Source organism: Garra rufa, chromosome 18 (assembly GCF_049309525.1).
Source record: "Garra rufa chromosome 18, GarRuf1.0, whole genome shotgun sequence".
Taxonomy (NCBI): domain Eukaryota; kingdom Metazoa; phylum Chordata; class Actinopteri; order Cypriniformes; family Cyprinidae; genus Garra; species Garra rufa.
The window spans coordinates 6,855,856-6,882,522 of NC_133378.1; the positions used below are offsets into that span (position 1 = coordinate 6,855,856).

Genomic DNA, 26,667 nt, shown 5'->3' on the forward strand with positions numbered 1-26,667 from the left:
CATACACTTGATTCTTAATACTGTGTTGTTACCTGAATGATCCACAGCTGTTTTTTTTTTGTTTAGTGATAGTTGTTCATGAGTCTCATGTTTGTCCTGAACAGTTAATCTGTCTGCTGTTCTTCAGAAAAAACCTTCCCACAAATTCTTTAGTTTTTCAGCATTTTTGTGTATTTGAACCCTTTCCAACAATGAATGTATGATTTTGAGATCCATCTTTTCACACTGAGGACAACTGAGAGACTCATACGCAACTATTACAGAAGGTTCAGACGCTCACTGATGCTCCAGAAGGAAAAACGAAGCATTAAATTTGAAGATCAGGGAAAATGTAACTTATTTTGTCTTCTGGGAAACATGCAAGTATCTTCTGCAGCTTCTGAAGGAAAGTGCTTAATAAAAATGTGATATTTAGGCAAAATAAGAAAAATGTACACATCTCCATTCTGTTCAAAAGTTTTCACCCCTGGCTCTTAATGCATGGTTTTTCCTTCTGAAGCATCAGTGAGTGTTTGAACCTTCTGTAATAGTTGCATATGAGTTCCTCAGTTGTCCTCAGTGTGAAAAGATGGATCTCAAAATCATACAATAATTGTTGGAAAAGGTTCAAATACACAAAAATGCTGAAAAACTAAAGAATTTGTGGGAAGGTTTTTTCTGAAGAACAGCAGACAGTTTAACTGTTCAGGACAAACAAGGGACTCATGAACAACTATCACTAAACAAGCAAAAAACAGCTGTGGATCATTCAAGTAACAACAGTATTAAACTTTTGAATGGGGTCATTTTTATATATTCAGCTATTTATTTCTCTTGTGGACTATATGTAAACATCTTTTATGTGAAATGTCTTATTCAGGTCAGTACTAAATTAAAAATAACATGCATTTTGTATGATCCCTCTTATTTTGGTCAAATAATTAACATTTTGCAGATTCTGAAAGGGGAATGTAAACTTTTGACCTCAACTGTATATTTTGAAGTTAAGCACCTTCTGTAACTCACCACATTTCAAAGAGAAAAAAACTCTGTACTGCTGTCATAACATCTCAGTTTTGACTCTGCTGAACTTTTTCCATTTGTGTTTTATCAGCATAAGTGGGTGAATGAGTTCCTTCCTCTTCCATCTTTGCCTGTCACTGTTTTCCCTCTTTTTTTCTCGTCTGAAATCTCTTCCTCTCATATCTCAGTGGCTTCTTTCTTCAGTAAAACACTAAAGTCAAGATAAGGCAGTTGCTTCAGACACAGAGGAATATCTTGTCAGGATGGTATGGGAATTCATCACTTCCTTTTCCATCAAGCTCTCTTCCCAAGGGAGCGACAATTGATGGCTGTAAAATTCAAGGAACTTTTTACCCAAAATTCAATCCTCACTGAAAATCCACTAGATATCAAAAAAGTTTGTTGTTGTTGTAGCAAAGTTTTATATAATGCATTGCAGCCACAAAGCGGTGTGGCCTTTTGTGTGTGTGTGTGTGTGTGTGTGTGTGTGTGTGTGTGTGTGTGTGTGTGTATGTGTGTGTGTGTGTGTGTGTGTGTGTGTGTGTGTGTGTGTGTGTGTGTGTGTGTGTGTGTGTGTGTGTGTGTGTGTGTGTGTGTGTGTGTGTGTGTGTGTGTGTGTGTGTGTGTGTGTGTGTGTGTGTGTGTGTGTATGTATGTGTGTTTGGTGTTTTTAAACTATGGAAGCCTGTTTATGCCACTGAATAAAAAAAAAGGTAATTGCAACTTTTTATCTCACAATTCTGACTTTTTTGCTCAGAATTGCATGATACAAACCTGCAATTGCTAGTAATTCTGAGAAATAAAGTTGCTTTTCTGAGAAATAGTTGCAATTATGAGAAAAAAAATCTGAATTGTGACATAACAACATAACATAACAGTCTAATAAACTCGTAAATTCCAGAAAAGGCATTCAGAATTGCAAGAAAGTTTTTGCGAGTTTATATCTCGCAATTTTGACATGTTTCCAGCAATTCTGAATGCCTTTTCTGGCATTAACGAGTTTATATCTTGCCATTCTGAATTTTTTATTCTTATAATTGGGTGATACTTGCAATTGCGAGAAATAATTATGCAATTCTAAAAAAAAAACGTTTTTGACGTTATATTAAATATTTATATTTTCCCCTCAAAATTCGACCTTATAACTCTGTTACAAGTTTAGATCCCACAATTCTGAGAAAAAGTCGCAACTGCAAGAAAGAACTCAGAATTGTACAATTTAAACTCGCAATTGAGAAAAAAGTCAATTACAAGATTTGATCTCACAATTCTGACTTTATTCCTCGCAATTGAGAGCTATATCATGCAATTTTGAGACAAAAAGTCACAATTACTACTTAATATTTTTTCCCCTCAAAATTCAACTTTACAACTCACAATTACAAGAGTTCACAATTCTGAGAAAAAAGTCTGAATTGCGAGATGTAAACTTGCATTTGTGAGAAAAAAGTATGATGATTAATGATTTTGTGAGTTATATCAAGCAATTCTGAGACAAAAAGTCAGGAGTGTGACTTTATATCTTTTTCCCCTCAAAATTTTACTTTATAACTCGCAATTATGAGTTTAAATTACCTCGTAAACTCGAAACATTTTGCCTTTTTTTTTCTCACAATTCAATTTTTTTTTTATCAGAATTGTGAGGAAAAAAAGTCAAAATGTTTTGAGTTTACGAGTTTAGATTACGCAACTCTGAGGAAAAAAAATCAGAATTGTGAGGAAAAAAGTAAAAAAAATTCAAAATCTAAACTCGTAATTGCGAGTTATAAGTATAGTATAGAAAATAAAGTCAGAATTAAACGTTTTTATCTTGCAATTATGACTTTATTTCTCACAATTAAGAGTTTATTTCACAATTCTAAGAAAAAAAAGTTATAATTGCGAGATACAAACTCAATTGTGAGAAGTCAGAATTGTGAGTTTTTATCTTATAATTCTGAGAAAAGTCTTTGCCCCCTCAAAATTCGACTTTATAACTTGCAAATACAAGTTTAGATTTTACAATTCTGAGAAAAAAGTCGGAATTGCGAGATACAAACTCTCAATTGCGAGAAAAGTTGGAATTGTGAGAAAAAAAGTCTGAATTACAAGTTTTTATCTTTTAATTCTGACTTTATATCACACAATCCCCCCAAAATTCGAATTTATAACTCACAGTTATGAGTTTAGATCTCAAAGTTCGGAGATAAAAGTCAGAATTGCACGTTTTTATCTCGAAATTCTGTTTTTCTCACAATTGTGAGTTTATATCATGCAAATCTTAGACAAAAAGTCAGAATTGCAATTTTATATTTTTCCCCCCTTAAAATTCGATTTTATAGCTCGCAATTACAGCACAAATATTGCACACTTTCCAAAAAAAAAATCGTACCAGCTGTTAAACACCTTGGTCAGTAGATGCGTGTGACCTGCCGCGCCACCTATTTTGATACAAACATCATCTCTGATTCATTTCTTCACTCAGTCCATCCCATATTTAGGAAGATGTTTAGCAGAATGTCCAGTACACAATGAAAATGAACATCAATGAATTTCATTATGAACCTATTGACCAACAAATATAATTTTATTCTGATTTCTTCTATATTTTGAATTTTGAATCGAATGATATAGAATAAAATAGCAGACTTCATTTTTGAGCATACTATTCCTTTAAATTGAACTACTATTAGTAATTACTGCTACTACCATGACTACTACTACTACTGAGAAATTCATCTCTGGGTATTGGCATAAGATAGGGCTTCAATTATTTAAGTGCAGCATTTTTAAAATGTTTTAAACGTTAAGAAATCAACTGTTTAAAAATGTATGATTCCTGGGTGAATTCCCGCTCATTTATCTTCAGCACCCAAACACACTTTTAAAAAACGGTCACGTTCAAACTCTGCAGCGTTATCACAAATTCAGCTTGTTTTACGCCCATCCAGACTGCATGTCTGAGAACATGATTAAGAAAAGTTTCACTTCAAAGTGTCTCCCTTCGTTCCCTGCGGTGGTTTAATCACTTTTCATGAATACACCAATGTAAGTGGATTTTTGATTAGACGTGGCCAGTTGCAAACATCTGAGAGCCGTTTGTTTAGCCGTTCGGCGGCCATGACAGGTGGAGTATTCTTGCCTGCTTTCCAATCTGGTGGGTGTGAAGAGCTGTAAGTGTGTTTGCATGTGTGTTGCGGCGAGAGCACTTTTGTGAAGTGTTGTTGTGAGTGCTCTGATTCAGATGTGATTCGGCTGTGAATTCTGCCTCCGGCCGACTGAAGGAGAGCGAGAGAGACATCAGAAGTGCTGTTTACGGAGTCTGTAAGTGTGTGTGTGCACATATGGAGAGGCACAGCCATACACCATACACACACACTCAATCAGCTGGACTCATTTCTGTCACAGCGGGGTGACATTGGCACATAATTAACCTGTCAAACATCATGTTTATGTGGAGGGTCAAAGCATTAGTTTTTTTGTGATATGTGTCTGTTTTTCAGACATGTATTCATAGTTTCTGGGTCTGTGTTACTGCAGTTTCTCTTATTATTTGTTTCTCTCCTTCGGCTTCAACCAGCTGAAGCTAAAGTAGATAACACTACTTGAGAGCAAATAAGAAATGGAAGTGGAGTTTTAGGACTAATGCTCCAGCTGTTGGTATACTTGAACCTACTCCTAAAGAAGTACTTCTTATGGAAATAATATACACTACCAGTCAAAAGATTTGTAATATTTTTGAAAGTCTATTCTGCTCACCAAACCTGCATTTATTTGATCCAAAATACAGCAAAAGCAGTAATGTTGTGAAATATTTTTACTATTTAAAATAACTGCTTTCTAATTGAATATATTTCAGAAATGTAATTTATTCCTGTGATCAAAGCTGAATTTTCAGCATAATTACTCCAGTCTTTAGTGTCACACGATCCTTTAGAAATCATTCTAATATGCTGATTTGCTTTTCAAGAAACATTTTTATTATTATTATTATTGTCATCAATATTTAAAACTGTTGAATACATTTTTTCAGGATTCTTTGCATAGAAAGATCCAAAGATCATCATTATATAAATTAAAAAGCTTTATTTAAAAGCTTGGAGTTTTTTAAATTAATGCTTTAAATTGATCAAATGTGATGATAAAGACATTTATAATGTTACAAAAGGTTTCTGTTTCAGATAAATGCTGTTCGTCTGAACTTTCTATTTATCAAAGAAACCTGAAAAAATTCCACTCAGCTGTTTTCAACATAATAATAATAAATGTTTTTTGAGCAACAAATCAGATTATTAGAATGATTTCTGAAGGCTCATGTGACTGGAGTAATGTTGCTAAAAAAATTAGCTTTGAAATCACAGGAATAAATTACATTTGATAATTTATTCAAATCGAAAGCAGTTATTTTAAATAGTAAAAATATTTCAAAATTGTATTGTTGTTGCTGTGCTTTGGATCAAATAAATGCAGACTTGGTGAGCAGAAGAGACTTCTTTAAAACACTACAAATCTTACTGTTCAAAAACTTTTGACTGGTAGTGTACATAATATACTAAAGTGTGAATTGGATGTGATGATATATTAGTGAAAATATATTAGTTTAAATTTATATTAAATAAAATTAGCTGAACTTTAGAGTTTTTTTTCTTCTGTAATAATGTAAGTCTTTACAATCACTTTTAATCAATTTAACTAATCTTTGGAACTCGTTTCTTTAAAAAAAAGCAACAGTATGATTTCTGTTTTGAATAAATGCTGTTCTTTTTAATCAAAGAGTCCTAAAAAAATCACAGGTTCCCAAAAAAATGACACAGCACAACTGTTTCCAACATTTATAATAAATCAACATATTAGAATGAATTCTAAAGGATCATGTGACACTGAAGGCTGAAGTAATGATGCTGAAAATTCAGCTTTGCCAACGCAAGTTTTTTTTAAATGGAAAACCGTTATTTAAAATTTTAATAATATTTCACAATATTACAATTCTGACTCTTCTTTTTTTACTGTATTTATCAAATAAATGCAGCCTTGATTAGCATAAGAGACTTTTTAAAATAATAATTTAAAAAAATCTATAAAAAGGAAATCTATTTCTTATAAGTATTACACTTTTGTTTGTTCTGCAGTCAATGATAAATGAAATGCCAAGTCATATGTGACCCTGGACCACAAAACCAGTCGCATGGGTATATTTGTAGCAATAGCCAAAAATACATTGTATGGGTCAAAATTCGATTTTTTCTTTAAATGCCAAAATCATTAGGATATTAAGTAAAGATTATGTTCCATGAAGAAATGTTTTAAAATTCCATACCGTAAATATATCAAAACTTAATTTTTTTATTTGTAATATGCATTGCTAAGAACTTAATTTGGACAACTTTAAAGGTGATTTTCTCAATATTTAGATTTTTTTTGCACCCTCAAATTATAGATTTTCAAATAGTTGTATCTCGGACCCTTATGACTGGTTTTGTGGTCCAGGGTCACATATAGCTTATTGAGGACAGATGTTATTAGTGCAATTCATTATGAGTTAGGATTGTGAGTTGTGTGTTAGGATTCTCTTCTCTTTTGTCTTTAAATGGCATGGAAGTTCTTGCAAGCGTTCTTTGCTCTGTTATCTGTGAAACGAAAAAATTCAGGCCTTCCTAATATAGATTTTATTTCCAAGGGAACTCCAACTCGAGCATTATTTAGGTGTGTAGTACCAGAGCCCAGATCAAACAGAAGCGCTATATAACCGCTGAGATGACAGATCCAGGTCGTGTTCATAGAGGCGGCGTTTGATCTGTCACTCATACAGACAGAACATCTCTCACTCTCTGAGTCTTTCTGTATATGTAGCTAAATTTGCAGAGATTCATCACAAGCAACTTCTTTTTAACTTGAACCAATTAATAGTCAGTTCCTGAATTAAATTGTGGTTATTCTTTGAAAGATTTCAAAATGATATAAGCATCATAAGATAAAATGAAGAATGAAAGCCTACGATTGTTGAAAATAAGGTTTTCAGGTAGTTTGACATACTAAGTAGTGAAGCGGTTTTGTATAAACAGTCTCTAATTGCAAAATTATAGCACTTTTTGAGGTTTGGCACTATTTTTACAAGCACTTAGACTTTGCCTTTGGTATTGGCTGAAATCCCAGGCTCAAAAATGTGCAGACACAGACATTTTACCAAGTTCATTTTAGTTTCTTATTACATTTTTTAGAGTTTTAAGGATTAGTTTGTTCTTAAGGCAGATTCCACAATGATTACAAAAACAATTTAGAGATAATTCTGTTCATATTAAAGGCATTATAAAGACTAGACTGAGAGATTGAAATCTGAATTAGCTAGCATGAGAAACACCCTGAGGGAGTTGAAGGCCACTGACCCAGAAACCTTGTCTCTCTACAGCAGCTTTACCCTTTGACCTGAATGATCAGTCCATGAAACACAGCCGAAATACAGCTAACCCAACCTGCCAGCTCTGTCGCTTTATGTTTCAGAGAAGAGAGAACAGGTTAAATCTGCATCACTTTGCACCACTTCACCAGAGAGTCAAGAAACTATGAAGATCAGCAGAGGAGGAGGAGGATTATGCAGGCCTGAAACAGTGAAACAGGGGGTCGTGGCTTTAAGACCTTGACTTTTAAATAGCTTATGTTTTTTTAATGACCATAATTAACGAGATATCAAGTCATGCAGTAGATCTGAGCTTAGAGTGGGCAGGTCTCAGGTGGAAAGCCGCTCCGTCTGTCTGTTTCATTCTTCGCCTGAGATGCCCTGAGCAAGAATTAGTTTTGAATCTATTAAATTTGGGTTACATTTGTCTCATGATCGCAGAGTAAGAGAGCTCTTCAACAAAAGATTTAATATTTATAGCTGAATAATAAGTGTGTGTGATTCAGTCTGCACTGTTCTTGTATGGAACAAGTGATAATGTACAGTAAGCCAGTTATTATTACAAGAGCCCACAAAACCAGCCACAAAGGTAAATAAATATGCTTTCCATTGATGTATGGTTTGTTAGGATAGGACAATATTTGCCTTAGACACAACTATTTGAATGGAATCTGAGGGTGCAAAAAGTTGTCCAAATTAAGTTCTTAGCAATGCACATTATTAAACAAAAATTAAGTTTTGGTATGTTTACGATAGGTAATGTACATGTAAAATCTTTACTTAAGATCCTAATGATTTTTGGCATAAAAGAAAAATCTATAATTTTGACCCATACTGTGTATTTTTGGCTATTGCTACAAATATACCTGTGCTACTTAAGATTGGTTTTGTGGTCCAGGGTCACATATGTTTGTAAAATTAATAATAAATACAGTACCTTTTAAATGTTTGGGGTCTTATATTGAGCAAGGATGCATTAAATTGATCAAAAGTGCTTTTTAATATAAAATAGTTTTAGTTTTTAATTTAAAAAAATCCTCAATTTTTTTTTAATCAAATGTAAATTTACAGTCGTGGCCAAAAGTTTTGAGAATGACACAAATATTAGTTTTCACAAAGTTTGCTGCTAAACTGCTTTTAGATCTTTGTTTCAGTTGTTTCTGTGATGTACTGAAATATAATTACAAGCACTTCATACATTTCAAAGGCTTTTATCGATTATTACATGACATTTATGCAAAGAGTCAGTATTTGCAGTGTTGGCCCTTCTTTTTCAGGACCTCTGCAATTCGACTGGGCATGCTCTCAATCAACATCTGGGCCAAATCCTGACTGATAGCAACCCATTCTTTCATAATCACTTCTTGGAGTTTGTCAGAATTAGTGGGTTTTTGTTTGTCCACCCGCCTCTTGAGGATTGACCACAAGTTCTCAATGGGATTAAGATCGGGGGAGTTTCCAGGCCATGGACCCAAAATTTCAACGTTTTGGTCCCTGAGCCACTTAGTTATCACTTTTGCCTTATGGCACGGTGCTCCATCGTGCTGGAAAATGCATTGTTCTTCACCAAACTGATGTTGGATTGTTGGAAGAAGTTGCCTGTTGGAGGGTGTTTTGGTACCATTCTTTATTCATGGCTGTGTTTTTGGGCAAAATTGTGAGTGAGCCCACTCCCTTGGATGAGAAGCAACCCCACACATGAATAGTCTCAGGATGCTTTACTGTTGGCATGACACAGGACTGATGGTAGCGCTCACCTTTTCTTCTCCGGACAAGCCTTTTTCCAGATGCCCCAAACAATCGGAAAGAGGCTTCATCTGAGAATATGACTTTGCCCCAGTCCTCAGCAGTCCATTCGCCATACTTTTTGCAGAAGATCAATCTGTCCCTGATGTTTTTTTTTTTTTTTTTTGGAGAGAAGTGGCTTCTTTGCTGCCCTTCTTGACACCAGGCCATCTTCCAAAAGTCTTGGCGTCACTGTGCGTTCAGATGCGCTCACACCTGCCTGCTGCCATTCCTGAGCAAGCTCTGCACTGGTGGCACTCCGATCCCGCAGCTGAATCCTCTTTAGGAGACGATCCTGGTGCTTGCTGGACTTTCTTGGATGCCCTGAAGCCTTCTTAACAAGAATTGAACCTCTTTCCTTGAAGTTCTTGATGATCCTATAAATTGTTGATTTAGGTGCAATCTTAGTAGCCACAATATCCTTGCCTGTGAAGCCATTTTTATGCAACGCAATGATGGCTGCACGCGTTTCTTTGCAGGTCACCATGGTTAACAATGGAAGAACAATGATTTCAAGCATCACTCTCCTTTTAACATGTCAAGTCTGCCATTCTAACCCAATCAGCCTGACATAATGATCTCCAGCGTTGTGCTCGTCAACATTCTCACCTGAGTTAACAAGACGATTACTGAAATGATCTCAGCAGGTCCTTTATTGACAGCAATGAAATGCATTGAAAAGTTTTTTTCGGGATTAAGTTATTTTTCATCACAAAGAAGGACTATGCAATTCATCTGATCACTCTTCATAACATTCTGGAGTATATGCAAATTGCTATTATAAAAACTTAAGCAGCAACTTTTCCAATTTCCAATATTTATGTAATTGTCAAAACTTTTGGCCACAACTGTATTTTCCAGTCACTGTTTCTTAAATAAACATTACTTACGCTATCAGAAAAAAATATATATATTAGATTTTTAGATTAACAATGTAATCAATATTTTTTAAAGCCAAGTGTGAATCTCTTCAAATTTGTGTTTTGAAGTATTTTACATTTATTCCAAAATAATAACTCAAGGCAGTAACAATTTAAACAATATATTTGTTTTGTGAACTTATGTTCAGCTATTCTTTTTAATAGTTCACTTTTAACTATTTTTGAATTTTTCCGATCATCAGTCATCAAAGCTTGGTAAATACTGGTCACAGACGCAGAGATTTATTAAATATTTCACCAAGCTGATTACTCAATAAAAACTCATCAACTTATAAATCACAGGTCATGTTTTCATGACATTTTAAAGTCTTATTTTAAGTAACAAAGTGGTTATATCTAGTTGTTACTTTTTTTAAATGAACACTATTATATTTTTCATTCAGACTGATGTGCAAAGGTGCAATGCAAACAAACACAAGAAGTGGGATTTATCGTTTGAACCAATCACAGCCGATCATAACATTGCCTTCCATTTATTCTCAATTACTCCCCACCAAACTAACCCCACTCTTTCGGGAGTCTGTTAAAACTCAGTGGGCTCAGAGAGGGCGAGAAAGACGCAAACTTCTGCTGTAACTTTACCTGCTGGTGTCGCTGTTAGACAAAGTTTCTTTAGAAAAACAAGTGATTTATAAAGTTTTTAATGTTATATTTTGTAATATTGGGGATGTTTTCTCATCCAGTATTTTGAGGAGGCACTTGCCTCCCTCTGATTCCCTGATTCAAACACTTTAAATAAATTTTTATTATTATTATTATTATTTTTTTTTTTTACAATATTACTGTTTTGTTACTGGCTTAAAATGACCTCCACAACCTTCAGTGTACACACAGCAACCTAGAGCAACAGATTCAAGGTTAATACAACATACTAATCAAGCTAGCTCTCCCCTGCAGTTGGCAGTCTGGTTGTTGACATTTCCTCTGATGCAGTTGGTATTTCACAGCTCCTTCAGTGTAATAGAAGCTGATTGGAGATCTGAACAGCTTTGCACTGCACAGCAGTTGTGTGTTTTACCTGCACTGTGGTGTTCAGCTGTTCAGCCGCTCTATCACAGCCTCTCTTGGACCTCATAGACTGTCATTTAGGTATTTAAGATTTTGTCAGTATCCGTTTCTCTCTCGCTCCTTCATATGCAATCACACTGCATTCTTTTTTTCTTTTCTTTTTTCAGGGTAGGTGTGTGCGGGCAGTCTGCCCAATGACAGATTAATTGGTTTGGAATAGTGCCACTCTCTGAGACTTGAGTTTGCCCTGTGTGTGTTTTCATGCAGAGCTGTGCCATCTGCCACTGTGGCACTGTCAGACTCATACCCATCAATATGCCCATCATCCACACACACAGACATAGCGTCCCCTGTTCACTTGGCACAGGACTTTGTAAAACTCTCTCTAATGTCTCTTTGACTAATGTATTATCGGCCATGTGTTTCTCATAATGAATGGTTTATTAGATGTGCCTGCCATTCCTGCTGCACACACTTATGGTTAGGGATTTCAACGAACCACTAATGCTGAGTATTAAACTTTGTTGAGTAACTAATCCCACGAATATGAATGATACCTCAAATCTTTTACATTTGCATATACATTTACAGTTATTAATTTAGTGGATGCTTTTATTGAAAATGACAAATAAAGAACATCACTAGCAATTCTTATCTTGCTGGACAATATAAACCTGTAGAAAAATGATCTCTCCTTCAAAGAGTTTGGCTCTTTGGACTTGGGCCAGTAAGCAATGCTCTAGTAATTACCCAGATTACCCTAGCAACCGGAAAAGCAGCACACCAAATGACACCCAGAACACCTAACAACACCCTAGTGACCACTCTCTACACCATAGCATGCACCTAAGTGTGCCTTAACAACCATATAACAGCATGTTAAAAAAAACCTTTCAGAACGACTAGCAACTCTATAGCAATGCCCTTGCGATCAGTCAGCAAACCTAACGACTCACTGACAACACCTAGGAGCTCCATAACAATGCCCTAGAAATTACTCAGAGCACAGTAACATCATAAAGCAACTCCATAACAATGCCTTAGCGATTACTTAGAACACCTAGCAACTCCATAAAGCAGCAACCAGAAAACCTAGCGACACCCTAGCAATCATTGACAGCACCTAGCAGCTCCAGAGCAACACCCTAGAAATGATTAAAAATGTATTTTAAAAAACACCCAGAAAACTTAACAACTCCATAGCAAAACCATAGCAGTCACTGACAACACCTAGCAACTCCATAGCAACGTCCAAGCAATCACTCAGAACACCTAGCAACTCAATAAAACAGTGCACTTAGAAACCCCCCCCCCCCCCACCGGCAACCCCTAGCAATTCTATAGTACTGCCCTAGCAATCACTCATAAAACCTTGCAACTCCACAGAAACACCCTCCATAAAGCAGCACATTAAAACACCCAGAAAATCTAGCAACTCCATAGAAACACCATAAGAATCACTCAGAACACCTAGCAACTCCATAGCAATACCCTGACAATCACTCAGAACACCTAGCAACCCCATAGCAACACCCTGACAATCGCTCAGAACTCCTAGCAACTCCACAGAAACACCCTCCATAAAGCAGCACACTAAAACACCCAGAAGATCTAGAAACTCCATAGAAACACCCTAACAATCACTCAGAACACCTATCAACTCCATAGCAACCCCCTAACAATCACTCAGAACGCCTAGCAACTCCATAGAAACACCATAACAATCACTCAGAACACCTATCAACTCCATAGCAACCCCCTAACAATCACTCAGAACGCCTAGCAACTCCATAGAAACACCATAACAATCACTCAGAACACCTATCAACTCCATTGCAACCCCCTAACAATCACTCAGAACGCCTAGCAACTCCATAGAAACACCATAACAATCACTCAGAACACCTATCAACTCCATTGCAACCCCCTAACAATCACTCAGAACACTTAGCAACTCCATAGAAACACCCTCCATAAAGCAGCACACTAAAACGCCCAGACAATCTAGCAACTCCATAGAAACACCCTAAGAATCACTTAGAACACCTAGCAACTCCATAGCAATACCCTAACAATCACTCAGAACACCTAGCAACTCCATAGCAACACCCTAACAATCACTCCGTAGAAACACCCCTCCATAAATCAGCATACTATAAAACACCCAGAAAATCTAGCAACACCATAACAATCACTCAGAACACCTAGCAACCTAATGCCTAAATGCATCTTTATGGATTAGGCCTATAGCTAATGAAAGAGTTTTGTTTTCGATTTGAATTATTTCGTTTTATAGTAGTGAAGTAATAATTTAAATTAAATTTATTACTCTTACATTTATGAGCAAAAATGAAGTTTCACATGGCGCTGGCTCCTCCATGTCCTACAAAGCTTTCACTCTCAGCACAAATGACTGGATATGCGCCTATTAGTACACATTTTTCTAGGTTAAACTAATATTGTGATATGCTTTAAGTTTTTTTATATCTATGGATTTTAATTTAAATCGTGACGACTTGAGAAGGCTAAATTGATGTGTCTGCCGCTGGCCGCTTGGTCGTTACTTTAAAAAACAAAAACTTGAATTTCACAAACAAAACGTGTTCCAAATATATTTCTAAATTAACTTTATAAACTAAAGAAATGAAAATAAACGTAATTACTTCTCTATTAAAACAGCAGCTGTGCAATGGGGAAGAGAAAGAGAAAAAAGACAGTTCCAGTCGGACTCGGGCCAGTAATTCTGATGAGCCGTCGAGGTTGTTAGGAATTTTTGCAACAAATGTTTGTTTAATAGCCTATTTAACACTTTTTTTAAACTACTTTCTTATTTAAATGTATTACTTCTTATTTTAGCTTTTGTAGGCTGCTTATTCACTGACGAAATTACTCAAATAAACACGCACGTTTGTGAATAATGTTTGCGGTGAGTGTTAATTGTCTCCCTGTCTGTGTTCCTGACGCTCATTCAGTAAAGATTTAAACTTAACACAGACTGCCAGAATGGACTTTTATGCATAAATGGAAATGCTCGTGTGAATTTGTGACATTTACAGATAAGGATATGAATGTAATCTGAAAGTTTTCATGCTGAGGATGCAAACGGATCTGTCAAAGCGCCTCACAGGGCAAGCCACGCTATTAGGTTCAAGTTTAAAATAAGGAATTCTCATGTTTTGGGCAGCTTGGATCACGTAACTCTCCTGCAGCGTCTCAGTCTGTTTCCTCCACTATTTTTAGATGCATTTTGTCTATAGAAATGCGTCATTCAGTGCTGTAATTTGACGTGATCCTCTGAAGTTGTACGTACACTGTGGGCGGACTCGATTAATCGATAATGAGAATCGTTGTCGACGAATTTCATTATCGATAATAATTGATTTTATCGATTAGTTGTTGCAGCCCTACTCAGAACATCTAGCAACTCCATAAAACAGCACATTAAAAACACATAAAACCCAGCAACTCTATAGCAATGCCCTAACAATCATTCAGAACACCTAGCATCTCCATAGCAACGCCCTAGCAACCACTACTAGCAACGCTTTAGCAATTACTCAAAATACTCTAGTAACCACTAAGATGACTCAAAATGGCCACCAACTGCATAGCAACACCCTAGCAACCTAATAATGCCCAAGCAACCACCCATAACATGAAGTAAATGAAATACCAACGTGATAAGTGCTCAGAACACCATAGCAACTCAGAACCACCCACATCACCCTAGAATCACAGAGGATGCTTTTGCACAGGCAGTCACAGAAATATAAGAGTCTAGCTACAGAACAATGATGCATTGATGCAAGGTGAAGACATGAGTTGAAAGTGAAAGGTGAAAAGAGGAGTCTGATGTCAATCTGTTATTTGCACTGACTGTGCTGTCATTCTCTGTCGATACACTGACGTGTTTGTTTGCCTCCTCAGCTGCTGGGTTTCATCTACGCTTGCTACGTCATCAGTGTCATCACAGAGGAGGAGGACAGCTGTGAGTATCTTATCTCTTTTCTCCTATCTGTCTGGTTGGGTAGTTCTGCTGGTGTGGAGGGCTGATGTCTGTCTCCTCAGGTCAAAAAAGTGTGTGTGTGATAAGAGAAAAATGCCAAGTCTGTCCAAACAACACTTTCTTTCCTCTGTTTATGTGTCCAAAACAGACACTATCAATTTTATTAAAGAAATATGTCTGTCTGATTGTAGCCTTACATAAACATATAGGAAATTAAAGCTCTGTGTCCTTCTGGATTTGTCTTGTGAGATATATCTAAACCGTATGAGTTTTCAATGTTGAAGAATATGAAATGTTGATGTAAAAACCCATTTTTTTGATCAATGGAAAGGGGAGCACACTGCTCCCATACATTTTTGTGAGAAACACTGCATTACTCAGTTTGTAAAATGGTGTTTTTGTAAGTGTTCCTAAAAGTTTAAGTTGATTTTCAATTTGTAAGCACTTTCTTGCCACAAACACACAATGGAAAAACGACGTGCCTCTAGTTACATTTTGGCTCTACATATGTGACCCTGGACCTCAAAACTATTCTTATGTAGCATGAGTATATTTGCAGCAATAGCCAAAAACGCATTGTATGGGTCAAGATGATCATTTTTTTCTTTTATGCTAAAAATCATTAGGATTTTAAGTAAAGATCATGTTCCATGAAAATATTTTGTAAATTTCAAATAGTCGAATCTTGGCCAAATATTGTCCTATCCTAACAAATATACATCAGTGGAAGCTTATTCAGCTTTCAGGTGATGTATAAATCTCAATTTTGAAAAACTGACACTTATGACTGGTTTTGTGGTCCAGGTTCACAGATAATTTACATATAATTAGTTTTATTCTAAAAGATACACTTTTGACAGTAAAGCGACAACTTTTCTTTCTTTCCACATAAATTAGGATTACTTCATTGATTAAAAAAAGACTTATTTTCACATGGTTCCTCGCATAGTACTATGTTATGACCTCAAAACAATTTTACCATATTGATTTGAAAATTAATATTTTGATGTTTGCACCATATAACCAGCTCCATATGTATGGCTTTTCTGACATAGTAAACTTGCTCTGTAGCGCACCCGGTACAGCATTGCCTTTGTGATGTTGAGTGCTTTGTGAATTCAGTGAACCTCAAGTTATAATAAAATAACTCAAAGATGTATAGAAGCAAGCTAAAATGGCATGTTTGGACCTGCAAATGTGCTTTTATCTCAAGTTTGCTTTATTAGATTTAGATTCAGGTTTATTGTAGCTTATGATAGAGCATTAACCTTTTAGTAAAATTGTATAAAAAAAACTGTTGTGATACATACAACAACCAATGTAATAAAATGCTACCAGAGTCAACAGATTCACGTTCATCTTGTTTTGGATAGAAGTGAAACTAGACACTGGACATTCCACTTTGAAAGTGTCATGAAACATGCAAGAAGCAACTTATTATTATTTTTTCTAATATATTATAGAAATATCACCATAGGCACATTTTTCCAGTGAGCCTGGGTTGTGTTTTTGTCTGAATGTGTGTATAACATTCTTAGAAGATGCCAGTAGCAACAAAGACAGCCAATCAGATTAGAGTTTGCCAGATAAAGAAAGTCCTTGCCAGTGTTGTGTAGATACCGTTAGCAGTAATAGGTGTGCTGTTTTATTTTGGAATTCCTACTTCTTTGGAATTTTGTTTCTGGATTTAATAGGTGCGTAGGAATTTACTTGAGTTTCAAGTGCATATACACAACGATTATTTGTTACTTGAATAGGCTTTAACAACCTTACTAAGTGGGAGCATACCAGAGTGAAGCCCAGGGGATGAGATAAGCCACTGCCATGTTTGAACGAGTCAAACACCAGCCCTCCGCTGACTATTAAAGTTTGTATTAATGTAGGAAATACCGTTTTTACATTTACTACTGCTCAACGTTCCCTGGAGGACTGTACCTCATGTACAGGAGGGATTAGATTGCAGAGAATTGGTCAGCTTTTATCTTTCATCCTTTACTGTTATTTCTTGTTTGCTTTTGTTTTCCCATGACCTTTGAGTGCCATCATTCACGGAGAGCAGGCAGTGTGAATGTTTGTATTTAATAGTGCACATGTGCATGGGTGACCTCTATATATATGCTCTGTACCAATTTACCAACATCAAAGTGATTGTAAGTGCGCGGAGAGAAATTTTTATTGCTCCGAGGTTGCTTCATAGCCCAGGAGATTTAAAGAGCGCATGAAATCAAAATGTCCGTTTGGTGGCTTTTATGCCTGTTAGTTCAGAGGGCATCTAGTGCCCTCAGAACTACACTTCTAAAAGTTTTAAAAATAAACTTTTAGCACATTGAAGCATTTGGAAAAAAAAAATTATCTTCTGGGTTGAAGAAATATAGACACAGTCTTACATTTTTGTCCAATTAAATGCTTTCTAGAATGATGGTACCCTTCTTACTGATCAGCAATAGCAAGTAGGAAATCATTATTTACCTTAAAAGGATAGTTCACCCAAAAATAAGAATTCTGTTGTTAATGACTCAGCCTCTTGTTGTTTCAAACCCACAAGATGCAGCTGAAACGTTCAAGACCCAAAATGGTAGTAAAGACATCAATAAAATAGTTGATGTGACATTATGAAGCTACAAGAATACTTTTTTGTGTCAAAGTAAACAAAAAATAATGACTTTATTCAACAATTTCTTCTCTTCCATGCAGCAAAGACTGACACGGAAGAGAAGAAATTGTTGAATAAAGTTATTTTTGTTTTGTTTGTGCGCAAAAAGAACCACTGACGTCACATGGACTATTTTAACAATGTCCTTACTACCTTTCTGGGCCTCAAATGTGGTAGTTACGTTGCTCTTTATGCAGGGTCATTTTAGGAATGTAACAATACGATAATATCACAATATGAAGTCCTCAATACAATATTATTGCGATATTTACAAAAAAAAAAGACATGAAGACTTGGAGAAAAAATTAAATTTTGTACATTTTAGCCTATTAACGGTCACTCCCGTTTTTGAACAAAGACGTGAAAATGAAGAATTCAAACTTAAATTTGTATAATTCATGAATGAAAACATTTTGTAATATGATTTTGATGTATATTTTCAATATTAATGCAATGTCTGTTTTTAAAATGGTTTTCAAAGGATGAATTTTGAGATTTCAAGTTTTCAACTGATATATAATTTCTTATGATTTTTAAAGTGTGATAGGGAAAAGGCAATGAGGAAGTCTGTTTGTGACAAAGGTCAGAACTCCTGTTAGGAAGTAGATTTTTGAGGTGCACTCTTGTCATAAATTAATCTATTATTTTTCCTACATAATTTGTAACACAAATATCTATTTAGGAGCCTTATACCTTTCCAGTAATATATAGTTTATCATGATTAGATTAGGATTTATTTGTAAAATGGTGAAGTGAACTTGGGCGTCCCACAGAGGGGACGATGACAGTTAAGGGGTTAAAGTTAAATTATTCTATCTAATGCACTTTGAGAGATTAAAATTAGGAGCTCCAACCCATGTTCCTAAAAAGTCAGTGAATTGACTTGTACTTGAAATTTAATGGGGACTCAACCATCTTTTTATTTGTGGTATACTTTCTCAGCCTAAGTTACGTTCACACTGGTGTTTTAGGTGTTTGATGGCAGTAGAGCTTTTATTTTGACGGAAAACTCCAGCTTCAGTGAAAACAGGCTTGCAAAAACAAGTCACACTACAAATCTAGTGAATGCTGTAATCATCTGCCATGCAAATAAAGCATAACTTGTGGCTGTTGTGTTCTCAAGCATGCGTTAATGCAATAAACGAGTTCACTGCATTCTCTGTGAACTGAGCCGTTTTGAAGCATGGAAAACACCGGATCATGAGCTGATCGCCTAAATAAGCACACGCTTTGCTTTGAAACGCACAACAAAAACAGACTTGATAAAGGGATTACGCCGTATTGTGCTTTCGGTTTTAGTTTGTTTGAAAGATATTGTGTCAAAGCATAATGACCCAAAACACAGCTTTAAAGAAGTTTTATGTTAGAATAAGAAGTTAAAGTATATTTTAATAACTACACTTTTTGACCAGAAGACCTGTCGTTATATATATCGTCATGTGACCACAATTATATCGAGACAGTTTTGCCATTGCGATACCACAATATTGAAAATACCATTACATCCCTAGTTCACATAAATCATTTGATCCAAAATACATCTTTTAGTGTAGTAAACAAACATGAAACATGACATTAGTTTCATTACAATAAGTGTACAGCATAAATGTAGTTAAATGCTACTCTTTACCATTATGTTTTTATAATTATGGTTTCAACAAGTTATTTTTTTTTAGGCTATAGTTGAGGTACTTTAAACTGCCAAGCTGGCATTTTCATCCATGAAAGCAATGAAGTGTGGTTTTGTAACGTAAATTGCAGACCATTAAAGCACCAGCTTCACCTCAGACACTGTACTTCTCCTAAAATATGTATTTTATGTATCTAAGGAGATGAGTGTTGACTAGTGTTTGTGGCTGAATTTGTAGGCTGAAGCACTTTTTCCCTTTTCTCGTGCTATATTGCTGTTGGACGTACAGAGATATTTGTGTGTGTGTGTGTGTGTGTGTGTGTGTGTGTGTGTGTGTGTGTGTGTGTGTGTGTGTGTAAGCAGCCCAGTGGGTCTATTTTCTATCATGCGAAGCTGTGTGTGGTTCGTTTACACGCTCATTTGAAGTGGAGGATTTAATTTCTCCACTGCTCTTCCTTGCCTCTGAAGTTTCCCTCTCTCTGTCTGTCTCTCTTTCCTACTCTCTCTCTCTCTCTCTCTCTACAGGTGATTTGAATAATAATGTGTCAGGCTTCATTTTTTATCCAAGGATTCTTCTTCTGCCTTGTCCGCCCTTCCTTCTCATCTCTCTGGCTCTTTCTTTCTGTTTTAAATGACTTGCATCCATAATTAGTTTGTAGTCATGGTCCCACTGTTATCGCTGGCTCATTAAAAGCAGCAGCAGTCACTTCGCTGCGGTGTGAATCTAATCTAATCACGGCGGACAGACCGGCCCCACCACCATCTCCGGGGACGCGTGGGCTCTTGGGTTCTGATCTAAGCCCGGATTCTCTCTCAGACCTGCTTTTACCAAACGAAAACGCAAACCTGGCTTCACATCAGAGACAGGGACGGGAGAGACAGAATGTGTGTGGGACCTCAAGTGTCTGGTTGGTTATCAGTGCTGAGCAGATTCCTATGCAGACTCAACAAAAAAAAAAAAAAATGAGTTGCTTTTTATGAAAGTGGGTCAAAATAGTGTAGAGCTGAATGTTAGCTTGAACGCTTCCCCAATGTACGTATGTAGAGAGACAGGTAGAAGTGGAGGAGAGAGACAGGGGCATCAGAGAGGCGCACACACACCGTATAGAGTCAAAGAGAATTTTTAATGTGAGCTTGAATCGTTTTATTGCGTGAGCTCTGTGATTTCTACCTGTGATGCAAGGCCAAGTTGACAGTGTTTAGACTCCTGCTATACACTATATACTATACACTATAGACGTCTCTTGTTTGATGATTCAAATTATCTCAGACTAACCCTAAACTTTTCAGTGGAACAGTTAGAGTAGATGCCTTATTTATTTTAATGTGAATCAAAACATTTATCCTGAACAGTTAAACTGCCTGCTGTTCTTCAGAAAAATCCTTCAGGTCCCACAAATTCTTTGGTTTTTCAGCATTTTTGTGTATTTGAACTCTTTCCAACAATGACTGTATGATTTTGAGATCCATCTTTTCACACTGAGGACAACTGAGGGACTCATATGCAACTATTGCAGAAGGTTCAAACACTCACTGATGCTCCAGAAGGAAACATGATGCAGTAAGATATTTTAAGAAATTTGAAGATTAGGGTAAATTTAAACTTATTTTGTCTCCTGGGAAACATGCAAATATCTTCTGTAGCTTCTGAAAGCCAGTACTAAATTTAAAAAAAAAATTATATTTAATCAAAATAAGAAAAATGTACAGATCTTCATTCTTTTCAAAAGTTTTCACCCCCTGGCTCTTAATGCATTGTGTTTCCTTCTGGAGCATCAGTGAGTGTTTGAACCTTCTGTAATAGTTGCATATGAGTCCCTCAGTTGTCCTCAGTGTGAAAAGATGGATCTCAAAATCATACAGTCATTGATGGAAAGGGTTCAAATACACAAAAATGCAGAAAAACCAAAGAATTTGTGGGACCTGAAGGATTTTTCTAAAGAACAGCAGGCAGTTGAACTGTTCAGGACAAACAAGGGACTCATGAACAACTATCACTAAACAAAAAACACAGCTGTGGATCATGAAGGTAACAACACAGTATTAAGAAATCAAGTGCATGTAAACTTTTATACATGGTCATTTTCATAAATTCAACTATTATTTTCTCTTGTGGACTATATGTAAACATCTTTTATGGGAAATATCTTATTCAGGTCAGTACTAAATAAAAAATAACATGCATTTTGTATGATCCCTCTTATTTTGGTAAAATAATTAACATTTTGTAGATTCTGCAAGGTGTATGTAAACATTTGACTTCAACTGTATATTAATACCATATCAGTTATTGACTGAAGTGAGAATTTATTTTATATAATATACTAACATTTTGGGTCAGTAAGATTATTTTTGGACAGAAATTAGTACTTCCATTCAGCAAGGATGTATTAAATTGATAAAAAAAAGTGATAGTAAATACATTTATAATGTTACAAAACATTTTCAAATAAATACTGAATCCTAAAACAAAAATCGGGGTTTCCACAATAATATTAAGTAGCACAAGTGTGTTTAACATTCATGATTATAAGAAATGTTTTTTTTTGATTATCAATTCATATTAGAATGATTTCTAAAGAATCATGTGACACTGAAGACTGATCTTTAAAACACTGTTTAATTTAATCTTTAGCAAATAATTTAAATTTTTTGTAATGTACATTCTAATGTTGTGATGCCTAAATTCACATATAGTTCGAAAGTCAGCCATTTAAAAGGTTCATTTTAGTTTTTAGTATAATATGTAACCCTGGACCACAAAACCAGTCTTAAGGCGCACGGGTATATCTAATATATTCAAAATTATCATTTTTCTTTTATGCCAAAAATCATTAGGATATTAAGTAAAGATCCTATTCCATGAAGATATCTTGTAAATTTCATACCATAAACTTAATTTTTGATTAGTAATATGCATTGCTACGAACTTAATTTGGACAACTTTAAAAGTGATTTTCTCAATATTTAGATTTTTTTTTACACCCTCAGAATCCAGATTTTAGATGTATCTCAGAGAAATACTGCCCTATACTAACAAATGTTTATTTATTCAGCTCAAAAAATGGCCCCCTATGACTGGTTTTGTGGTCCAGTGTCACATTGTTTTTTTTATCTCTTTATGCAAACTAATTCAAATAGTATGCATTTTAATATAATTTAGCAATTGTTGGCCATAACATGAAAATATTTCTGTATCCCTGGACAATATAGGCAGCTGACCAGGGCAAGAGCGTTCTCAAGGCTCCGATCTGCACACATTCAGACATGCACTCAACTTCTCTCACTCATCTGAGGTATTCTCACAGCGTTGTGACTGCTATTCGTTCCACCCACGTCTCTTTTGAGAATTGCGCCCTAGCGGGTAACGTCTTCTGAACAGTTGTACTACAGTTCTCCACCTCCTCTCACTTCAGATTCATTTGTGTACATGGCACGTTATTCACCATAAAAAGTGATCTGCACATGAAAAGATTTTTTTCTATTTCCAAATTTTAGTAGTGCACTGCTTTTTTTGTCATTTAAAGTTAATTGTATATTTTTTTGTCTTTTGAATGAATGTTTTTAGTGTTTAACTGTGCCTGTATTAGTGTATTTCTGCCCTCAGCCAGTTGTACGTAGTAGAGACAACAATGTAACATAAGCAATGCAAGTGTTTTGTATTTGGATGTAAAAGTGAACATAATAGTCTTTATTTTCTCCTGACATCAAAGCCACTGAGGAAGCAGTAGATTAGTTTTGTATTTGACTGTAACGCACCACTGAATACACTCAGAATGGAAGAGAGGGGCGGGGTGAGCAGTAGCTCATTATCATTTAAAGAGCCATGCACCAAAATGGGTCTCTGTGAACAGAGCTGTTTTTGACAAGGTGAAAGGCAAAGAGTATGTTAAAGACATTTCATGAAGACCCTAAAAAATCATACCAACTTTGAAAAATAGGCATCTGATCTCCCCTTTAAAGTATGATGTGTGAAGTTGCCATTAACTTAGCAGTGTGTGAACACAACCACCCTACAATGATAAAAATCCATTTACTCCTTTTTTTAAATCCCCAAAAAACCTAAACAGTCCCAATTATCATACTGCTCAGGCCCCGCCCAAGACTGCTGATGGAAACTCCAGTATTAGCATATTTCCGCCTTCCGCCAATTGTATGCCGTCCTCCATTTTCTCTGCGTTTGAGCAGTTGTAGCCACATCAATGTCTCGTAAGCAGTGCGGGTGTTTTGTATTTGGATGTAAAAGTGAACATAAGAGTTTTCATTTTCTCCTGACATCAAAGCCACTGAGGAAGCAGTAGATTAGTTTTGTATCTGATGGTAACGCACCGCCGAATACACACAAAATGGAAGAGAGGGGCGGGGTGAGCAGAGCTCATTATCATTTAAAGAGCCATGCACCGAAAAAGGTCTCTGTGAACCTTGTGAGAGCTGTTTCTGACAAGGTAAAAGGTAAAGAGTATGTTAAAGACATTTCATGAAGACCCTAAAAAATCATGCCAACTTGTGGAAAATGGGCATCTGATGTCCCCTTTAAAGTATGAAGTATGTGTGAAGTTGCCATTTACTCACATCAGTAGGAATACCTTCTTCCTTCCCAGCATTCCACACATAGCAGCACAGCTCATGGTCTCTGGAGCTCCATGGATCCTGCAAACACTAATGACACATTATGAGCACAAAGCCTGTCGTTTGATAAACCAGCCCTGCTATTTTCAGGCCTGCTGTAGCCTATGTTTAATGTGCGTAAACATGGAGGTGAAATTGCTCCTGAGATTGCGTCTGTTGCGGTTTTATGGATTGACTGAAAGGTGTGTTTGTGCTTTCGCAGCTAAAACACATGTTCGCTTACAGCATGTATACACTAAAATGTGTGATCCATTAATAACCAAGCCATTTTTTATTAGTGTCTAGCTAAAGCCATTACCTTTTTTATTAAACATTTTTGGACAGGACATGGAACATGGACAGGAATGCCCATTTGTGTTCACAATAGAATGTAAGTCTTATGAGATTGGGTGAATAAAAGATGGCAATCTCTTTAACTCATGTAGTGCAATGAATTGTTGGTAACAGATGCATGTTTCAAAACTCCCAGCAGAAATCATACAGGATTTGGGTACATTTGCACACTTTTTTCAACATACTGTGCTCTGGGGCTCAAACTAATCTCACATACTTATTTATATTTAAAATAGGTGGTATTGGAATTGGGACGCGGGGATAGTCTCTCCCTTTTTTCTTTTTTCTTTTTTTTTTTGCTGTATATAAGTTAGGAATGTGAGAGTGTGTGTATGCGTGTCTGTATTCTCTGTGTGGAGTCTATCACACTGGGCTGAATGAGGCCAGACATCTGATAATGAAAATCACTCATTCAGAAACCTGTTATTCATTCCTCTGTCTGTCTCTCTATGTGTGTGTATGTGTATGTGTGTGAGAGAGAGTAAAGTCAAATAGAGCTTTGTACAGATACACAGAAAAAAACTTGTTCAAGTACTTGAACTTCAGTTTACTTAGACGAATGTGTGAGTGTTATCACATCTCATATGTACACACTGTTCATTGTTAATAATTATGTCTGAATAGTTTAATGTAAATTGCCATAGTCGATGTTCCACTGTTAATGTTCACATTATTCATATTTTTGTCATGCATTATGTCTGTTCGTGGTTTTTACATTTAGTGATTATCATTTCATGTTTCATTTGTGCTCTTCATGGCTCATTTTCCTGTTTCATTTTGTTTCATTCTTTAATTTCATCTTTTGTTTGGTTTTCAGTTGATTTTATTGGTGGATTTGACCCATTCCCACTCTACCATGTCAATGAGAAACCATCTCATCTTCTGTTAAAGCCCGTGCATCAGTAAGTACCTGTGTGTCTGTGTGTGTGTGGGAAATAGGAGTGTGCGATATACAGTAAAGACCAAAAGTTTGGACACACCTTCTCATTCAAAGAGTTTTCTGTATTTTCATGACTCTGAAAATTGTAGATGAATTAACACATGTGGAATTATATTTAATTCTATAAAATATTTAATTCTATATATACTATATATACTTCTACACAACACAACTGAAAATCAAAACAAAACAAGAAATCCCACTTATTAAACCTGACAGGGCACACCTGTGAAGTGAAAACCGTTTCAGGTGACTACCTCTTGAAGCTCATCAAGAGAATGCCAAAAGTGAGCAAAGCAGTAATCAAAGCAAAAGGTGGCTACTTTGAAGAACCTAGAATATGACATATTTTCACTTTTTTGTTATGTATATAATTCCACATGTGTTAATTCATAGTTTTGATGCCTTCAGTGTGAATCTGCAATTTTCATAGTCATGAAAATAAAGAAAACTTTGGTTCAAAGGTGTGTCCAAACTTTTGGTCTGTACTGTATATATAGTCTGCAATGATTTTGTAATTGTTGTTTTAACAATGTTTGATTTTACATTATCGAGTATTTTGCCTGTTTTCACTCTGTTTCGCCAACAAAAATCATTGCAAATAATGCGTCTCTGAGAAACCTGATGGGGTTTCGTTCCTGAATGAATCAACCGTTTAAATGACTCTGTTCAATCGCAACGACTCACTTATTTACAGTGACTTGCTGCGCCCTACTGGTGATTTTAATTCCGCATTTAAAGTATCTTTAATTTTTTAAATGATTTCAAATATCAGTATTCAACGTTTTATGTTTAATATATCAAAACGTTATTTATGCATTTGTAACTGCAGCTTAAATGCATTCATGACCTGCAATAAACAGTGTGTAAATGCATCTAAATGCCACTTCAGATGCATTTTCTGTGTTTCTTCTGCATTGCAAAGATGAATTTTGTTGATAATAATTTCATTTGGTTGGTTACAGCCAATATTCGCCATTATTCGCTGATTAAATGTAAGAATATGACTCGAAAGATAATGCACACCTTTACAAAAATGCCTTTTTAAAGGTTAAAATGCCCATAAAAGGTAAAAATCAATTAAAACTTATTGTAAAAGATTAATTTCTATCAGTGTGTGAACTGACCACCACACAGAATATGAAGAATATCAAACATTGCAGGAGTCAGCTGTCCATGGTAATCCTGAAGATACAAGCACATAACACACTCAGCAAAATAATTATCATTATCGATAAAATTCCTGGAAATATTGAGATTTTTTTTTTGTCAATATTGCACACCTCTAGTGGGAACAAATATGTACCATTTCCAAGTAGGGCTGTCATTAACGATTATGATTATTCTGGTGATTAATTGCGTAATCT

General features: G+C 35.7%; 1 protein-coding gene across 2 annotated transcripts in view; it reads left to right on the forward strand.

The window, feature by feature from the left end:
* Positions 1 to 26,667, forward strand: part of nkain4 (sodium/potassium transporting ATPase interacting 4) — a 106,619-nt gene that overhangs the window by 66,027 nt on the left and 13,925 nt on the right. Inside the window, exons 5-6 of one of the 2 annotated variants that reach the window (XM_073822989.1) lie at positions 15,037 to 15,097; positions 25,178 to 25,262. In XM_073822989.1, the coding sequence (XP_073679090.1) occupies positions 15,037 to 15,097; positions 25,178 to 25,262 (146 nt within the window). The remainder of the gene's footprint in view (positions 1 to 15,036; positions 15,098 to 25,177; positions 25,263 to 26,667) is intronic. The other variant, XM_073822990.1, reaches the window with a different exon arrangement.